At 36.0% G+C, this 15,012-nt stretch overlaps 2 protein-coding genes across 7 annotated transcripts; one reads left to right on the top strand and one right to left on the bottom strand.

The window, feature by feature from the left end:
* The first annotated feature begins 194 nt into the window (after positions 1–194).
* LOC136417291 (uncharacterized) lies at positions 195–5,934 on the top strand. Of its 3 annotated transcripts, XM_066402943.1 has the most exons (9): positions 195–337; positions 767–844; positions 1,457–1,875; positions 1,939–2,111; positions 2,290–2,458; positions 2,682–2,783; positions 2,842–3,115; positions 4,390–4,568; positions 5,693–5,934. In XM_066402943.1, exons 2-9 carry the CDS (start codon positions 808–810, stop codon positions 5,699–5,701), a joined length of 1,362 nt encoding a protein of 453 aa, XP_066259040.1. In that variant the 5' UTR covers positions 195–337; positions 767–807; the 3' UTR covers positions 5,702–5,934. The 3 variants fall into 3 exon arrangements, with proteins under 3 accessions (XP_066259040.1, XP_066259021.1, XP_066259031.1); XM_066402924.1 differs by having other exon boundaries at positions 4,390–5,934; XM_066402934.1 differs by lacking the exon at positions 195–337 and having other exon boundaries at positions 482–844; positions 4,390–5,934.
* Positions 5,935–7,256: 1,322 nt separating this feature from the next.
* Positions 7,257–14,460, bottom strand: NaPi-III (Na[+]-dependent inorganic phosphate cotransporter type III). Of its 4 annotated transcripts, XM_066401052.1 has the most exons (10): positions 14,351–14,460; positions 14,144–14,284; positions 12,069–12,342; positions 11,778–12,020; positions 11,366–11,725; positions 10,334–10,529; positions 9,538–9,792; positions 9,285–9,470; positions 9,070–9,222; positions 7,257–8,791 (listed from the first exon to the last, which is right to left on the bottom strand). In XM_066401052.1, exons 3-10 carry the CDS (start codon positions 12,262–12,264, stop codon positions 8,701–8,703), a joined length of 1,680 nt encoding a protein of 559 aa, XP_066257149.1. In that variant the 5' UTR covers positions 12,265–12,342; positions 14,144–14,284; positions 14,351–14,460; the 3' UTR covers positions 7,257–8,700. The 4 variants fall into 4 exon arrangements, with proteins under 4 accessions (XP_066257149.1, XP_066257167.1, XP_066257141.1 ...); XM_066401070.1 differs by lacking the exon at positions 14,144–14,284 and having other exon boundaries at positions 14,351–14,438; XM_066401044.1 differs by having other exon boundaries at positions 14,144–14,427.
* Positions 14,461–15,012: the final 552 nt, after the last annotated feature.

The raw sequence follows: 15,012 nt of genomic DNA, 5'->3' as shown, positions 1-15,012 counted from the left end.
CGCCCAAACTGGTCGTCGCTGGTTGAATTATTAAAATATTTAAAAATAACTTCGGTACGCACAACACAAGTTTACTCAAATAGACTGAAAACTGAGCATATAGTTTATCATAGGACACATTTCTCGGACCTACAGTTGCAGTAATTGTGTGCTATTTTTAAGTAATTGCCACGCATTACGTCACAACTCTTGAACTCTCGGTTGCATTTCGGAACACAGACACCTGGTTAACGCTCGAACGTGCTTTAGAAAAGCTTCTTCCCAAGCGTAGGGCGTGTATGGTGTACAAAATATCCAGATAAACGTGAGAAAACGGCGTTATTCACCTAATTTCTAGGTAAAGTAACATTTTATAAACATTATTTGATGCATGTAGCTGTCGAATGGCTTCAAAGACTTGTGTAAAACGTCAAATAACCCGTGAATTGACAATATTGATATTGACGTGACAGTCGGTGACATGTGCCTAAAATTTTTGTCATCCATCATCTTATTTAAGATTTTGAAGTGTTTACTGAGTATCTCGCCCTTAAAATTTTTCAAAAAACTAAATTTGGGGTCTCCAGCTTCCCAAAATGACCCCAGAAACCCTTCCACGCTTCGAGGACGTCGGCCATTTTTATTGCGTAGTCCCCAGAAATAAGTCCTCCATTTTTTATCCAAGTAAACAAATCGAACTCGTCATATCGCATAAGCAAGGCTTTAATGCCCAAATAATCAACATAATGTGTTATAAATTGCCCTAACGTGAATTTATTATGTTTAGTGCCTGATTTTTCATCCAGACCTTACTGAGGAAAAGAAGCTATGGCGTCTTCACCCCAATATGAAATACAGGAAACAGGTTTGTATACGTAATTAGCTTTTAAGTTATGTGCTTGGTTTGGTTTTTGCTGCCGTTCTAGTGTCAATGAAAACGTTACGTAGGTGATTTGATTTCACATTTGAATACTTTTACTTGCATATATACTCTATTCCAACTTTTTAAAAACTCTGGTTTGCTATGAAACTCAGATGTTTTTTCTTTGTATAAATAATGGATACTGACAGTTGCCATGGAAACCATAATTTTTTTTTGATACTTTATAGATAGTGGCAGTTGTCAAAATTTGACATATGAATGAGGTTACAAATTATTTATATACAAATATTCTTAAAGTGTTGCAAAATTCATTTTAAAACAAGGGTGAGGTAGATAATTAATTTTTTCATTTATTCTATTTGGAAGTGAGGTCTCATAGACAAGTTGTTGGAGCAATAGAATTGCAAGATATTCTAAGTTAAAACTAACACAGAGTAATACTCACTCTTCTAAAACCACCACCTAAAACTTTTTTTTCATGCAGTGTACTATTCCTTTATGCACTTGTACACATATGGTACCACTCAATTTACTGAATAAATTGTGGGTCTATAAAATTGCTTGAACTTATAAAGCTTTGGTTTTGTTCTATAGATGCAACAATGGAACAAACATTTGAGATCAGCAGTGCAGAGGGAAATGAGTCAGCTTCAGATGGAGAACAAGGAGAGCAACAAGTTGTTTATGCTGAGTATGATTCCAGCTTTGACCCTCAGTATGAATATGAATACATTCAAAGAACAATTAAAAGAAGGGGTCATTTGCCTAAAGATGCAGTGAAAATCCTTAAGAATTGGCTTTATGAACACAGATTTAATGCTTATCCAACTGAAATTGAGAAGCATGTGCTATCACAAGAAACTGGATTAACAGTGCTCCAAATAAGCAACTGGTTCATTAATGCCAGAAGAAGATATTTGCCAGATATGATGCGCCGCGAGGGGTACGATTCCGTGCAGTATACAATTACCCGAAGAAGAAAAAGCTCTACTTCAAGAGAGGAAGAATCTGAGGTATGTTTATGCCCAAATCAGATTTTTAGGAAGTAATAAACCACTTTTCTAATTCCTTGTCAGATTGTCTATCAGAAAATTCCAAAACTTATGAGAATTCAGAGAGTGGATGGATCAGGCGATGGAGAATCTGGAGAGTATATCATCGGCGAAAATGGAATTATAACTCCAAGAAAGTTCAATCCATGGAATGCTGATCTTCACTATGGGTTGACTGTCAATCCAGCTGAAAGGGGGTAAGACTTAGCCCAATTCACTTGCTTAGGCTATTTGCATCTCTTGAAAATTAAGACAAATTTAAGGTGCACAAATGCTGTTTAATAAGAAACTGCTTATGCTGCCATTCAGTGTATCCACTTCATCAATATATCAATGATATTTTATTATGTGATATTTTATATGTATTTTCTGCAGTTCTACCAGTGCCCAGTCACCTTCAAAGTCTAAACAGAAAGTCGTCATAAACACTACACCCCAAGCTACTGCAAAAGCACCAGCATTTTCACCATCCAACTTAGTGATGGTAAAAACTGCTTCGGGAAAGAATGTCATTCTTAAAGTTGTTCCACAAGGAAGCGGCAATGTGAGTAAATCATCGATATGTAAAATGAAATTTGAACATTTTATTAAATACAACTTTTTCGTTTTTTGCTACTTAAGAACGTATTAAACATTGTGAACGAATTAATTCCCATCGCGTTTCCTATTTTTTGTATTCAATAACTTCATTTTTCTTCCCTTCAAGTTTGTTCATAAGGTTGCATATTTTCTCTTGTCTACCCTGCTTAAATATATGTTTTTTTCAGATTCCAAAAGCGGTTATTTTAAAACCTACTAAAATAATCAAGCGACCGGTCGGAAAACCTCAGATCGTCCACGAAACTATTGAAATATCAGAAGATTCTGAGGTAAGTTTTTTCCAGCGTCGTTTTCAGTACCGTAATAACTCTTGAATTGAAAATTTAGCCAGCAAAAACCGTTGTGCTGAAACCAACAAAACTGATCAGAAATAAAGAGGCGGCTTCACCGAAAGTACTTCCTCAGGAGACCATTCAGATAATTGAAGAGGAGGAAATCGCCATTGATGAGAATGAATTTGCATGCGAGAACTTGAAACAAGAAATGTTCGAAGGCGAAAGCGAAATTGAAGCTATTGAAAGTGAGGACTTGACTGAGGAATCTGTTGAGGAAGAAGCTGTTCAGGAAGACCAGTATGTAACATATGAGGTCGATCCGGAAGGTATGTGCAAAGTGTTTCCTTAAACATATATTGTATTTCATTTAAATCGACCGACGGAAAATATTGTTAAGAATCGATTCTTTAGAAAACATATATTATTGACCAAAACAACTACGAATGGTAAATTTATTCACAAGCGGATTAATTTAGTGAATATTTATTAAGTTTCCAGTCAAAATTAACTATTGAATACGGAACAATCAAGCAACTAATAGAAAAATTGTTTGTGAGACATCTGGATACTAACTCTTTTCGAAACAGTAGATACTGTTTAATTCATTCCATTGATCTTCAAGCTTACCGGGTTGCAAGAGATACCTCGATTCTCGGGAATAACGCGCGAGTATTGTCTATTGTGGTTTATCTTTAGATTATTGCTCTGATTAACGATCAGAAAGCTCTGTCGATCTATTCACATGTAACAAAGTGTGGTTATTAAGGCAAGAACGTCGCTTTACCGCTTGACCGTTTCTATCGCTCACACTCAATTTGCCGAACTTCAAACACGTTTATGTGAGATGATTTTGCTTGCTGAAGGAATACACTATTGGAATTAAGAGAATTGCATGTTTTATCAAATTTATTACGTTGATCCCTTAAAGGTTGTCTGGAATGAGGTGAGGACGTTTTGGTTTAAAATCATTGTTCCTACGCATGTTTGCCTCTAAAAGTTCCAGAAAATCATTAGGCTGTTTAAGAAACGAAAGCATGGCTTCGGATTTAAGCAAGGTCCGATAATGTCGCTTTTCACTCTCTCATTTATGGAAGATTGTACTGTCGAATTTTGATGCAACGACGCCTATAGTTAGAGTGTACCATGAATCGGTGGGTTGATAAATAACTATGATTTCTGCCACATTTTATCTGATAAAGGCCCTTAAATTATGAAATTTATGAAATTGAAGGTAATGAACTATTTCATTGCAGTATTTTAAACAATTCATGTGCATTAAACTTCACGATAAAAACAGCTACATCTTACAATTCTTTTATAGGACATTGAATGTCTTTAAATTCATCCGGCAATTTCCTGAACCGTCCAAGTCACGCTTCCAATTGTTGAAGCACCTTTTCACCCAATATTTATATTGATTCTGGGTATTCAACCTCTAAACGATACAGATAATTACAAATATTTGTTAGCTTAGCTCTCACCGAGTTTCCCGTTGTAACTAACGTTTGGTAACAGTGTAAGTTACTGTATACTATTTCGTAATAGTTTATTTGTTGATCAGATAACTCGTTGCAAAAATCGTCATTCTTGTCTCTTTCAGCTGTATTTGATGAAAAACTAGACCAAGAAGTTCAGGATGAAGAAGCAACTGAAGAAGTAGTTCTAGATGAAAGCACATTCTTAAGCGAAAATATCTTCTGTGAAACTGTACAAGACGAAGAAGATGAAGGTGAAGAGGTATTTGTCAATGAGGTGACCCTGGAAGAGGAAGTTGATGAGGTAACTTTAGAGGAAGGCACTGACAATATTACCGTAATCGAAGATTGAGGGGCACCGTGTGTTAATTATTTTTTTGGTAGAAGTCATGTCAGGACAAGTTTCTTTTTGTTTTAGCGCCGAACAGAAATTTTGGGATTAATGTTAAATGATTATTTACTTTATGGTGTATATAATTCTTTCAGAGTATTGAGACGAAGATTAAGGAAGAACCTGTTGAAATTCAAGACCATTTTTTGTTTTGAGAACGTTAGCGATCGTTTTAATATATTTTTTTAAACTTTGTTGACAATTAAAATTTAAACTTTAGGAGTGTTTATAGAACTGTAGGTAATTAAATGTTGATTGAAATGTAACCATGGCTTTGGGATGTCATCAAGCCAGTACAGGACAGAGATTTATTACGAACTATAACTTACTCAAATTTTATTCAAGCTTATTCAATAAATCGGAAAAGCATCCTTTTGAGGCAGCGTTAAATAAGAACTACTTAAAACATTTTTTTGCCTGTAAAAGTATTTATACAGAAAAACGACATGAAATAGAAAATAAGAAAATAATAGAATTAGAGCTGAAATGAGTTATCGGATAAAACTTTGAAGCAGCTTCGATCCGATGACGCATTATGGGTGCAGGACACAACAACGGCTGATGAACCCCAAACGTCTGTACTGTTGTTTTCCTTAATTTAGTGGTTCTATCTGTTGATAGTACGCGTTCGAGGTGGAGTATCTAGAAGATGTAAGAAGTATTAGAAAAATGAGTATCTGTACCGGTTACTTACGTTTAGGTGTTAAGAAGAGTGTTGGATATTCCAGTACTTACAAACTATGACTTCTATCGTTTTTCAACCTCTCCCAAGTTTTCCTTATAAGTAAAGCCATGTTTACATTCTCTGTAAAAATGTATTTGGAATTACCAACTTTTTGGAAAATGTTTAAATTTTAATATTACCAATTTTACTTTTGTTGCTAGTTTTGATACAATTTAGTTGCTTGTAAAAATTTTATGGTTGAAACCCTTGAAATTTCAAGAAACCTAAATATTCAAAAATTTGGTAACACCGAATATAAATAGATTATACTTAGTAATGCAAAAATTTAGGAGTATTTATCTTTATTTTGTAGCAAACGTAGCTTCTATGTAAAGCTTCGCCTCACCCCTCTAAGTAGTACGCCAACTAAGTAGCTTGAAGGTACCGAGCCTAAAAGGTTGCCGGTTAGCAGGTTAGTAAATAATATTTTTAATTTTGATTGTTGGGTATGTTAATATATATTATAGGTCGAGGTGAATTGTAATTATAATTATCTATAGCTTAAAAAATGTATCTTTATTTAAATATTTATAAACAATAAACATTTCACACGTACCTCTTCTTTTTTGCTTCCAGTTGAGACTTTAAGGCTTCCCAGAACGACGCGAAATATTTGCTGTGAGTTCACAAGACTTTCGTGTCGGTCTGGGGGAGTCTTTCTGGCCTAAATTCCTTGTAAATCTAGGTTTAATTACAATTATTTGACGCTTTGAATGGACAAAAAACGGTCAAAATCTAACATTTCATTTATACTTTAACCATTATTAAAAGAAAAAAATAATATACAAGAAGTCGATTTGGAGGCAAAGATTTTCGAACTGAAGAATGCAACGGTGGCAGTGAAGCTGAAGTTTGGACCTTTTTAACTGAAAATGTATTAAAACTATTTTCTCAATATACAAAATTAAATTGTTCATTCTGTACTCATGTATCATATAACATTACATAACTTACAGCATTTTTCATTTGAGTTTTCCCTTCTGAAGTCGGCTAGGCGGACATAGCGATCGAAGAAGTCACTCCGAAAATACAGAAGAAAAGCAAGTCTGAGCCCTGTGGAAGCTTAGCGAAACCCCTTTATGTTTTGGTTTTCTGGGAATTGGTCTCTAACCCACACGAAAAAAATCTATTCAAGGACGAGCTCAGTAAGTCCATCATATGACTCACATGACCTCTAATCTCACGCAAGTCAAGTTTGGATAATAAAAAACTATTAAAAAAACTCCATAAAAATATAAACATCCTTATGTATATTGTAATATTACTGATTGTGAATAAGAAACCTACATTCTGCTGTATGCATCACTTACACAAAGCACTATTAACGATCATCGAAGCTGTAGACGTTTTTGCTGAATCACTGCTTTTGTGGGACTGAGGATGCCCTTGGATGGGAACTGGAGGCCACCACGGGGGAAGCTCTGGTGTTAAACGGATCTGGAGGGAACTACAACGTTGGCATCCCTTGAAGGAAAGTTATGGAAGGGACGGGAAATTTTGTCTCTCCCCAGAGCTGTTGGAGTCCCATAATCAAGCACCACCGACTGGGGACGTTTTCTTCGGGAAGAAAGGTACATTTCTTACATTTTTAGTTTTTCTTTAGATTCCATTAGTTTCCTCGAGAATTGCTGGAATATTTTTTAATCTCGAAACAACGTTTTGTTGAGCAACTAATTACTACTAATTATGTAACTTTGTTGTCACTGAACTGATGCATTGCTTCTCTTATAGCTGCCGATAACCCAATGATTAGCTGCGAATTTGGACCGCTCTGTACATACATGGAGGACTACCTAAAGTGGTAAGTGCCCCTACGTTTAAATATCTAAAAACACTTATAAATGGTAGAGAATCAGTAAACTAAACGGCAAATTACGTAAAGTAAAAAGTTAATAGTAACCATTTTATTGTGCTAAAATATTTAATTATAAACACTTAAAATTAGTCGTAAATAAATCTTAGAGACTTAAAAATTAAACGTAGAGTGGTCTACGTACTAACAAAGCATAAATTAATTAATCTAAAGGCAATTAGTAAGGAAACGAAAGCATAAGAACTACTGAGCTACCCGGCCTCGGTATTGATACAATATAAATTTGTAAAATTCATATGTTATACGTTCAATGGGTTTTAGTTTACAACAATTTTGAATTATTTGAAAAAATATTTTAAAGTATTGAAGCGGACATTAAAATTGTGTATCTTGGCAATAGCTTAAGAATGATGAGCCTTTGATTGATCCATAATTGATTTTTACACAAATCGCCAATTCATGGAACTTCAAATTTTCATTCTACATTCAACATGGTTCGATTTGTGATGCATTTAGTGGCGTGCTCAATATAAGTCTCTCCGGAACGGCATTAGTTGAATTTAAATTTTTAAATAAATTGGGAAATACTCAATTTTTTTACTAAAATATAGGTTTATTTGCTTAACTTTACGAATCTATCACGATTATGTTATTGACAGTTGTACCTAGAACACCCTAGGCTACTTTAACAACATCAACTTATCCTCTATAACAGTAGTTCCCAATGAAACTGAATTTTCAAATAATATTTAAAAGAAAGTTGGCCTTGTAAGATCAGAAAAACAATAAGGAAAAAAGCGATTTTTGTGCTCGGGTGCTCATTGCACTGTTGGTAGGTTCAAATCTTACTTCAAATCCAAATATTGTCAGTACCCACTGTTGCAAGTTAGGCAATAATCAGTCGATATACAAGTAGGTATTTCTGGTCATTCGATGCGCACGCGTTTTGTCCGTGTCAAACTGTAGGAATTGACTGCGTAGCTCCATTGAATCTGAACAACCTTAGATATATATGTCCACCTCTCTGCCAGGGGAACTAATCCGCATCTTTCCTGCGCCATGTCAAGCGCAGACTCGACTTGCCGTAATGTGATCATTAAAAAAAACTCGCAGCAGGCGGTGAACTGCGAACGTAAGGCGCCGATTAGGCCGTTTGGTGTGCACCATCAAACATCTGACAAATACGTAATAAAATAATGAATGCATCTAAGACATGCCTCTGGTATTCCACCGCCTACTTGAAATTTCTTTTATAATCATCCTGTATATTCTGAGCTAGCATAGATGCTCATCCTCTTTAACGACGATAATCACTATGCTACCGTGCATTGATGTAAATGTGTAATCTACCCCAGATGCACAGGTTGTTTCCGGGGTTCAACCATTGGGATCTCGGTAACTATAAAAGATGCGTTGAAGTAAATGTATGTAGGTCTACACAAAACCAATCCCAATATTTCCCTTATTGTCTTCCTTAATATAATTACAATCAATTTTTCTACTGCATATTACAGGATGAAGTAGCTCATTAAAAACATCAATGCAGCTGAAAGTATAGCTGCAACAGGTACAGTTATTACCCAGGCATAGATAATATTCCTAAAAAAAAACACAATTTGTTATAATAGTGTAATGTTTACCTCCAAGGGTCTACAGGGTGTGCACTTTTGGAGCCCTACCATGAGGATCTCAGTTACTATAGAAGATACGAGGCCGGTTAAATTGAGACGAACCTGAGCAATTTAGAGTTCAAGAGTATGTTTCAAAATTTGAAAAATTTCAATTTTTTACGGTTAGCAAGATCCACGTGGTCGAATTTCAGAAAGTAACACCCTGTATACCTGAGGCACTTTCTAAATTAAATTACATTAACTTACCTAAATAAACTCCAGTCAACTCCCTTTTTTGAAGAGCTGAAATATCCAACAAAAACAACGGATCCGACTTTGCAGTGAGTGGTCGAAATAGGAATGCCTATTTTGCTTGCTAATAATACTGTGAAGGCGGCTCCAATCTCTATTGTGAATCCTCTGGAATGTTAATAATAATGTTAATGCCATCTTACATCATCTTCAACGGATGATATACTTACGTAGACGGGGTGATGGTTGTTAAGTCTTCACCGATTGTCTGGATAACCCTTCGTCCCCATAACCACAACCCAACTGATATCCCTAGTCCGCCATATAACAAAATAAACAACGGAGTTTCTGATTTTTGCGCAACTGTTCCCTCGGAAAAAATCAGCCACAGAGTTATTAGAGGACCAATTGCATTGCTGCAAAATGTGTTATACAATGTGTTAATGGTATTTTAAGAATTTAGATCGTTTCTACCATTCTTACCTCACGTCGTTACCACCATGAGCAAAACTCCCGAACATTGCGGTCAAAACTTGTAGAAAACTAAATAACTTCGAAACACTCCTATCTTCATTGAGATCCTCCTGATTCGCGTCTAATTGTACCGAGTACACTCCTTGTTCGCTTTCGGTTAAATAGCTCTTATTCCTTATCAATGGCACACCGCTGGAACTGGGTGAAAGGGCTGGATTTATTAGCCCTGAGGACGCGCTGTCTTTCAGAGTCAGATCATTTGGCCTAGGAAGTTAGTTTAAATTAGCACGAGGTCGGAAATGTTTCAATACTAATGGAAATATTTGGCACATTAATGTGAAACTCAGTCCTGAGAAGATTAAGGTCTATTACGAGTTTCTGTCTCGTTCCAACTTTGTATTCCGAAAACCATTTTCGATCCTACTAAATCTCGTTAATTCGGTTCGCCCCGAGTCAATCAACCGCAAGCAGACATCAGGAATGTCAACGACAAGAATGTTGGGTCTGCAGGAAAGTGTTCTACCAATGCCATTTGCCATCCCCTTTTTGCTGCTTCCCAACCAAATGAGGCATAAGACCTTCATTTTTTTCATTTGCTATGACTGTTATTGCATTCATTTGCATTGCTCAGATGGCATTAGTAAGTTATTTTCCTAGAAGTCCAACATGCTTCTCATTGATATTGTCGATTTTATACGTTTGACCGACTCGAGATCTGACGAGTTCTAATAGGATCATTTTGTAATTTCGTTGCTCAGGCTTCTTTGGAAATCTAACACAGGGGCCAGTAATTAACTGAACTAACCTTGCATTTATTTCAGTCTCTTTAGCTTGAATATAACCATTCATATCATCACTTTGCATTGGAAAGACGTACTTTGCGGCCGTTAATTTAGCGTCTAACGACTGCAACTCAGTGTTCTCTGATATTACAGTTAATTGACGATCGGAATAGGATGAATTACGGTTTGATTTTTTTGGACTTCCTTCAGGCGATGTATCTACAGAATAAAAGTACTCTTTTGATGTGTTTACCAAGGAAAGTACATTGAAATTATGTGCTTAGAGTATGTAGTAGTACTCGTATACAGCCTTTCTTGGCTAAATCACTACGTTCATAGAAGTGTTGCCTTCACCAAGTCCTAGTTTCATTAAGTTCGAAACATTCGATTTTCTGTGGATATTTCTCGAAGCATCCTGTATTTTTCCAATCTTAAGATGTACTCTGCATGAGTATTAAATTGTTCATATTTCCTTTAATTTAGTTCATGCCGAGTTTCTTATGATTTATGTAATTCTCATACATTCCCGCTAATTGGCGACACCCTACACAATTATGGTATAATATATGACCAGTTTGGGTAGACTTAGAGTGGCACTAACAGCGGTCCAAGCGGGGAATTCTTCAGAGAGGCCTGGTATATTAGGAACGAGCTGTGAAACAATATCATTTTCTTAAAAATCAGTCTGGAGAATGTGCGGTCAGATTTGGTGCATCCATTACCCTTTTGTTCTAAATTCATAGAAAATGCACCATCCTGTGAAGTGTTTTTCTTGCAACCATATACATCATATGAACACCATACAAACTTTTGTTTCCAAAGCGTTCTTTCCTTTTTTGCGCGTTCATCATTCACTTGTTTCTTCTAACACACGGGTTTGTTAGCACTTGTTTTCGCTACTACTATATCTGTTTGTTAGCTGTTCTATCACAAGGGGTTGTGGTAAAAACGTATAACTTGTGTGTTAAATTTCAATTGCTTTTTGTAATTATTTTTAAGACTATTTAATTGTTGATATTAAATACGTAAATAACTAACAGAATCGGTTCACTTACCGGTAGATTCTCCAATATTAAAATTAACATGCGCAGCCTCATTTCCAGTCATCTCCAATTTGATTTTCTTTCGTTGCCATGGTACTACAATTAGCCATATAACTACCATCGAAACTAGAGCTACTGTAAAGCTAATTGATGCGGCTAACCACCACGGGATGTTGTCCATATATAGCAACTTAGGGCCATCTAAGGCGATGGAAAACACGTTGATTAAAATAGTGAAGCTATAGAATAATGGAAGTGACACTAAACCCGCCTCTAGAGGGTCTGGTTTCGTCAAAATGCATCTCTTGATGATCCAAAGTAGTGATACCGAACATAGGCCGCTGAGCAATGGCGATATGAACCATGAGCCAACTGAAATTCAAGCGTTTTTGTTTGTAAATAATTGAAAATGAGTTTTGATTACCAATTTTCCCTAAAGTGGGCCATTGAACTCCTTGAGTACCTCTCGCCACCAAACTATATCCAACAGTAGCTCCTACAATGCTGTGTGTTCCAGAAATAGGCAATTTGAAAAATGTAGCCACCATCAGCCAGGTGGCGCTGGAGGCTAGGGCAGCTATTGACCCTAACATGAGCTCCATTTCGGAATCATTGTAAACCCCCACGTCCAAAATGCCCTTTCTCATGGTGTCCGATACTTTGTAACCTAAGGAAGTACATGAACTATTTGTGGGTGAAACATCTAGCCTTTTACCAATAAGAATTGATCCAGCAATCTCGAAGAACGTGGCCAACCAGCATGCCTGGATAATGGTGAGGACTTTGGATCCCACGCTGGTTCCGAAGGAATTTGCCACATCGTTGGCCCCTATGCCGAATGCCAAAACAAAAGCGATGACGAAACCCAAAATAATAAGCCATAATAAACTAGGCGAATATGGTTCTAACATATTTTAATTGAAGCGAACTGAAGAAGAGGTTTGTGAGGAAATTATACTGATAACAGGTGAAGGTCCATTGCTGGAAATCTGGAAGAGAACAGAGGAAGTAAAACTATAATTCCCGGTCCACAATTAACACGTGACACATCAACGTTATCAGAAAAACAGCGAACTTCAAAAACGGGAACATCCAAGATAGCGCCCACAAGAAAGAATAAAGTTGATGATGCCTGTCGCAAATCGAAACGTCGGATTTCAAATGTGACACCGCCACGTTGTAGAAGAGGAAAAGTTGCATTAATGCAGTATCAATCATTTCGAATTGTCCCCTCAAATAAGCGCAAGGAAAAACGTGTTTTTTTTTATTTGTAGAAATAGGTGTTTGAGCTAAATTATGTGTACCGTACGAACGTTATTTATCTTTCAGTGTGCTTAATCGGAAGTTTTAACAGTGATTAACACACTGAGATTAATTTTGCCCTTTTTGACGTTTTTGGATGTTCTGAAGATGTTAAGCATAGGAATGCAACTAATGAAAATTTTAATGAGTGGGTTCAGGTGATAATTGATACGTCTAATTTAATTATTAATAAATTCGTTAATCATGGAATCATGGACTATACTATTGGCACATGTTCAAGTAAAATGTGCGAGTATAGGCCGAATTACTGAAACAGTAATGCACTGAACGCGTGCTGTTTTTTGACGGCAATTTAAGAAAATGCCTTAGAATTTAAAACACGCAAAAAAAATGTAAAAAAATTCTGGAATGCACTTGTTAGATCAATATTTTCCAGTTAATGAATTTTGAAGTTTGTCCAATTACTCTTTCTAGTTAATTCTTTTCTACGAAATTTTGTATCCTCCACTGGCGCAAGTTATTTAACCTCCAGAGAAAGAAAGTCTTCAATGTCAAAAGTTTATTGAACTAATTTTCCAATAAAGCGCAAAAATCTGGGTAAAAACTGGCAATAGGATACAGACTTTGTACGGGTTTTCATTAACTTCACGTATGAAAAATGTTGTAGAGCAACATAGATAATTAAAATTTTCATATTAAAGAAATTTAAAAAAATGAAAAAAATCCTTTTGAATTCACAAATTCTGGAGAAGTATATGAATTTCTAAGTTCCAAAAATAACCAAAAACTTAGATAAAAAATAAAATAGACGCTGTGTATTTCATATATCACCACCATTTAAAGCGCGAGAGCTATCTCGGTGGATTTTGCGTCTAATCACTATTCATGCTGTATTGAAAATCTCCCCCCCTCACAATATATTTGAGCTCAATTCAAAAATCATTTCAATTCATACTTTTTTCCTCAAAAAATGCATCATAAATAGAATTAAAAACTGCTTTTTTCTAGCTCTATCTACAGTTGATGCTGAAAGTGGGAAAGCTTCTCTACGTATGGGATAAAGGAAATAAAAATAATTTACACACATCCACACATAAAATAAAAATAATCTATATTTAATAGTGTAGTATAAACACATGCCCTTTTCAAAGTAGAAACGAAAATGATGACTACGTGCACAAAATGCGGACTGTTCAGACTTGCAACGCGTGCTACTCCAAAAAATTACAAACCATTTGAAAAGCGATGTTAAAAGAATGAAAATTAGAACTCTTTAAATCTAATCTTAAAGAAATAATAAAATAGCTATATGTAAAACTCTGTGTGTATGGTATGTTGGCAAAATTCATTTAACCCTCGTGTAATATCGATCGCCCTATAAATAATAAGAAAGCTGAATTACCTGCTTGGGGGATTATTTTATAGTTTTAAATAGCGAATCAGTATAGCACAATGCACTTGCAATCCCCTCAATATTAAGTAGCTACATACTGAGTACAATTTTTTTCAAATACGAATACTACCCACCCTATCGATTTCGCATGTTGAATATTCCATCCCCACGTGCTCCTGTCGCTGAAATGCACGGAGTTGGGAGCCACCCTTAATTCAATATTCGACCACTATGCGTATATCCATGCAATGTCACACAAAAACGCTTACTTACGCCTAAAGTACGCAACTTAAGCCTAAAATGTCCGACACTTAAAGCAGTGAGAAGTGCGCTATATTTACTTGAAGAAGTCTTAAACGCCGTCATAGTTACTTGACGCCATTCTCACAGGATCAAAAGACCCGACGAACACCCAGCTGTAGTTTGCCGGCTAGCTTATGATATGCGTGCGCAATGCGAATCTATGATCAATCCGAGTTTTCCAGATTTTCCTTTCCAGGTTTTCCTCTCCAGATATTCGGATTAGCTTGTTTTTCCTGGAAATAAGTTAGGATGGTTGCAAAATTCTGAAATCACTTTTGCACGCTTATTCAGTAGCGCCGTAAATTTTGGTCCCAGCGAGTCGCGAAAACAGTATTTTCTGTCAGTGATCTCACGTCCATTTCAAAGGACACTTCCCCCTTGCCATATTTTAGAAAAAAACGATTGATCAGGAATCTAGAGTAATCGGAATTCTAGCAAACCTATCACAAATGATGCTTCTGCTATGGTGCATACACTGTTAAATTCTAAACTTTTCATATCCATTCTGAAGGACACTTCCCTTTTGCAATATTTCACAAAAACCGATTGACCGGCTATCTAGAGTGACCCAAATTCAACCAAACCTGCCATAAATTATGTCTCTGCTATGGTGTATGCATTGATAAATTTTAAACGTTTTATGTCCACTCCAAAGGACACTTCTCTCTTGCATTATTTCGTAAATATCGATTGATCAAGT

This window comes from Euwallacea similis, chromosome 2 (assembly GCF_039881205.1).
Source record: "Euwallacea similis isolate ESF13 chromosome 2, ESF131.1, whole genome shotgun sequence".
NCBI lineage: Eukaryota > Metazoa > Arthropoda > Insecta > Coleoptera > Curculionidae > Euwallacea > Euwallacea similis.
The sequence above is the reverse complement of the archived record's forward strand: the minus strand, read 5'-3'. Positions and strand labels throughout refer to the sequence as shown.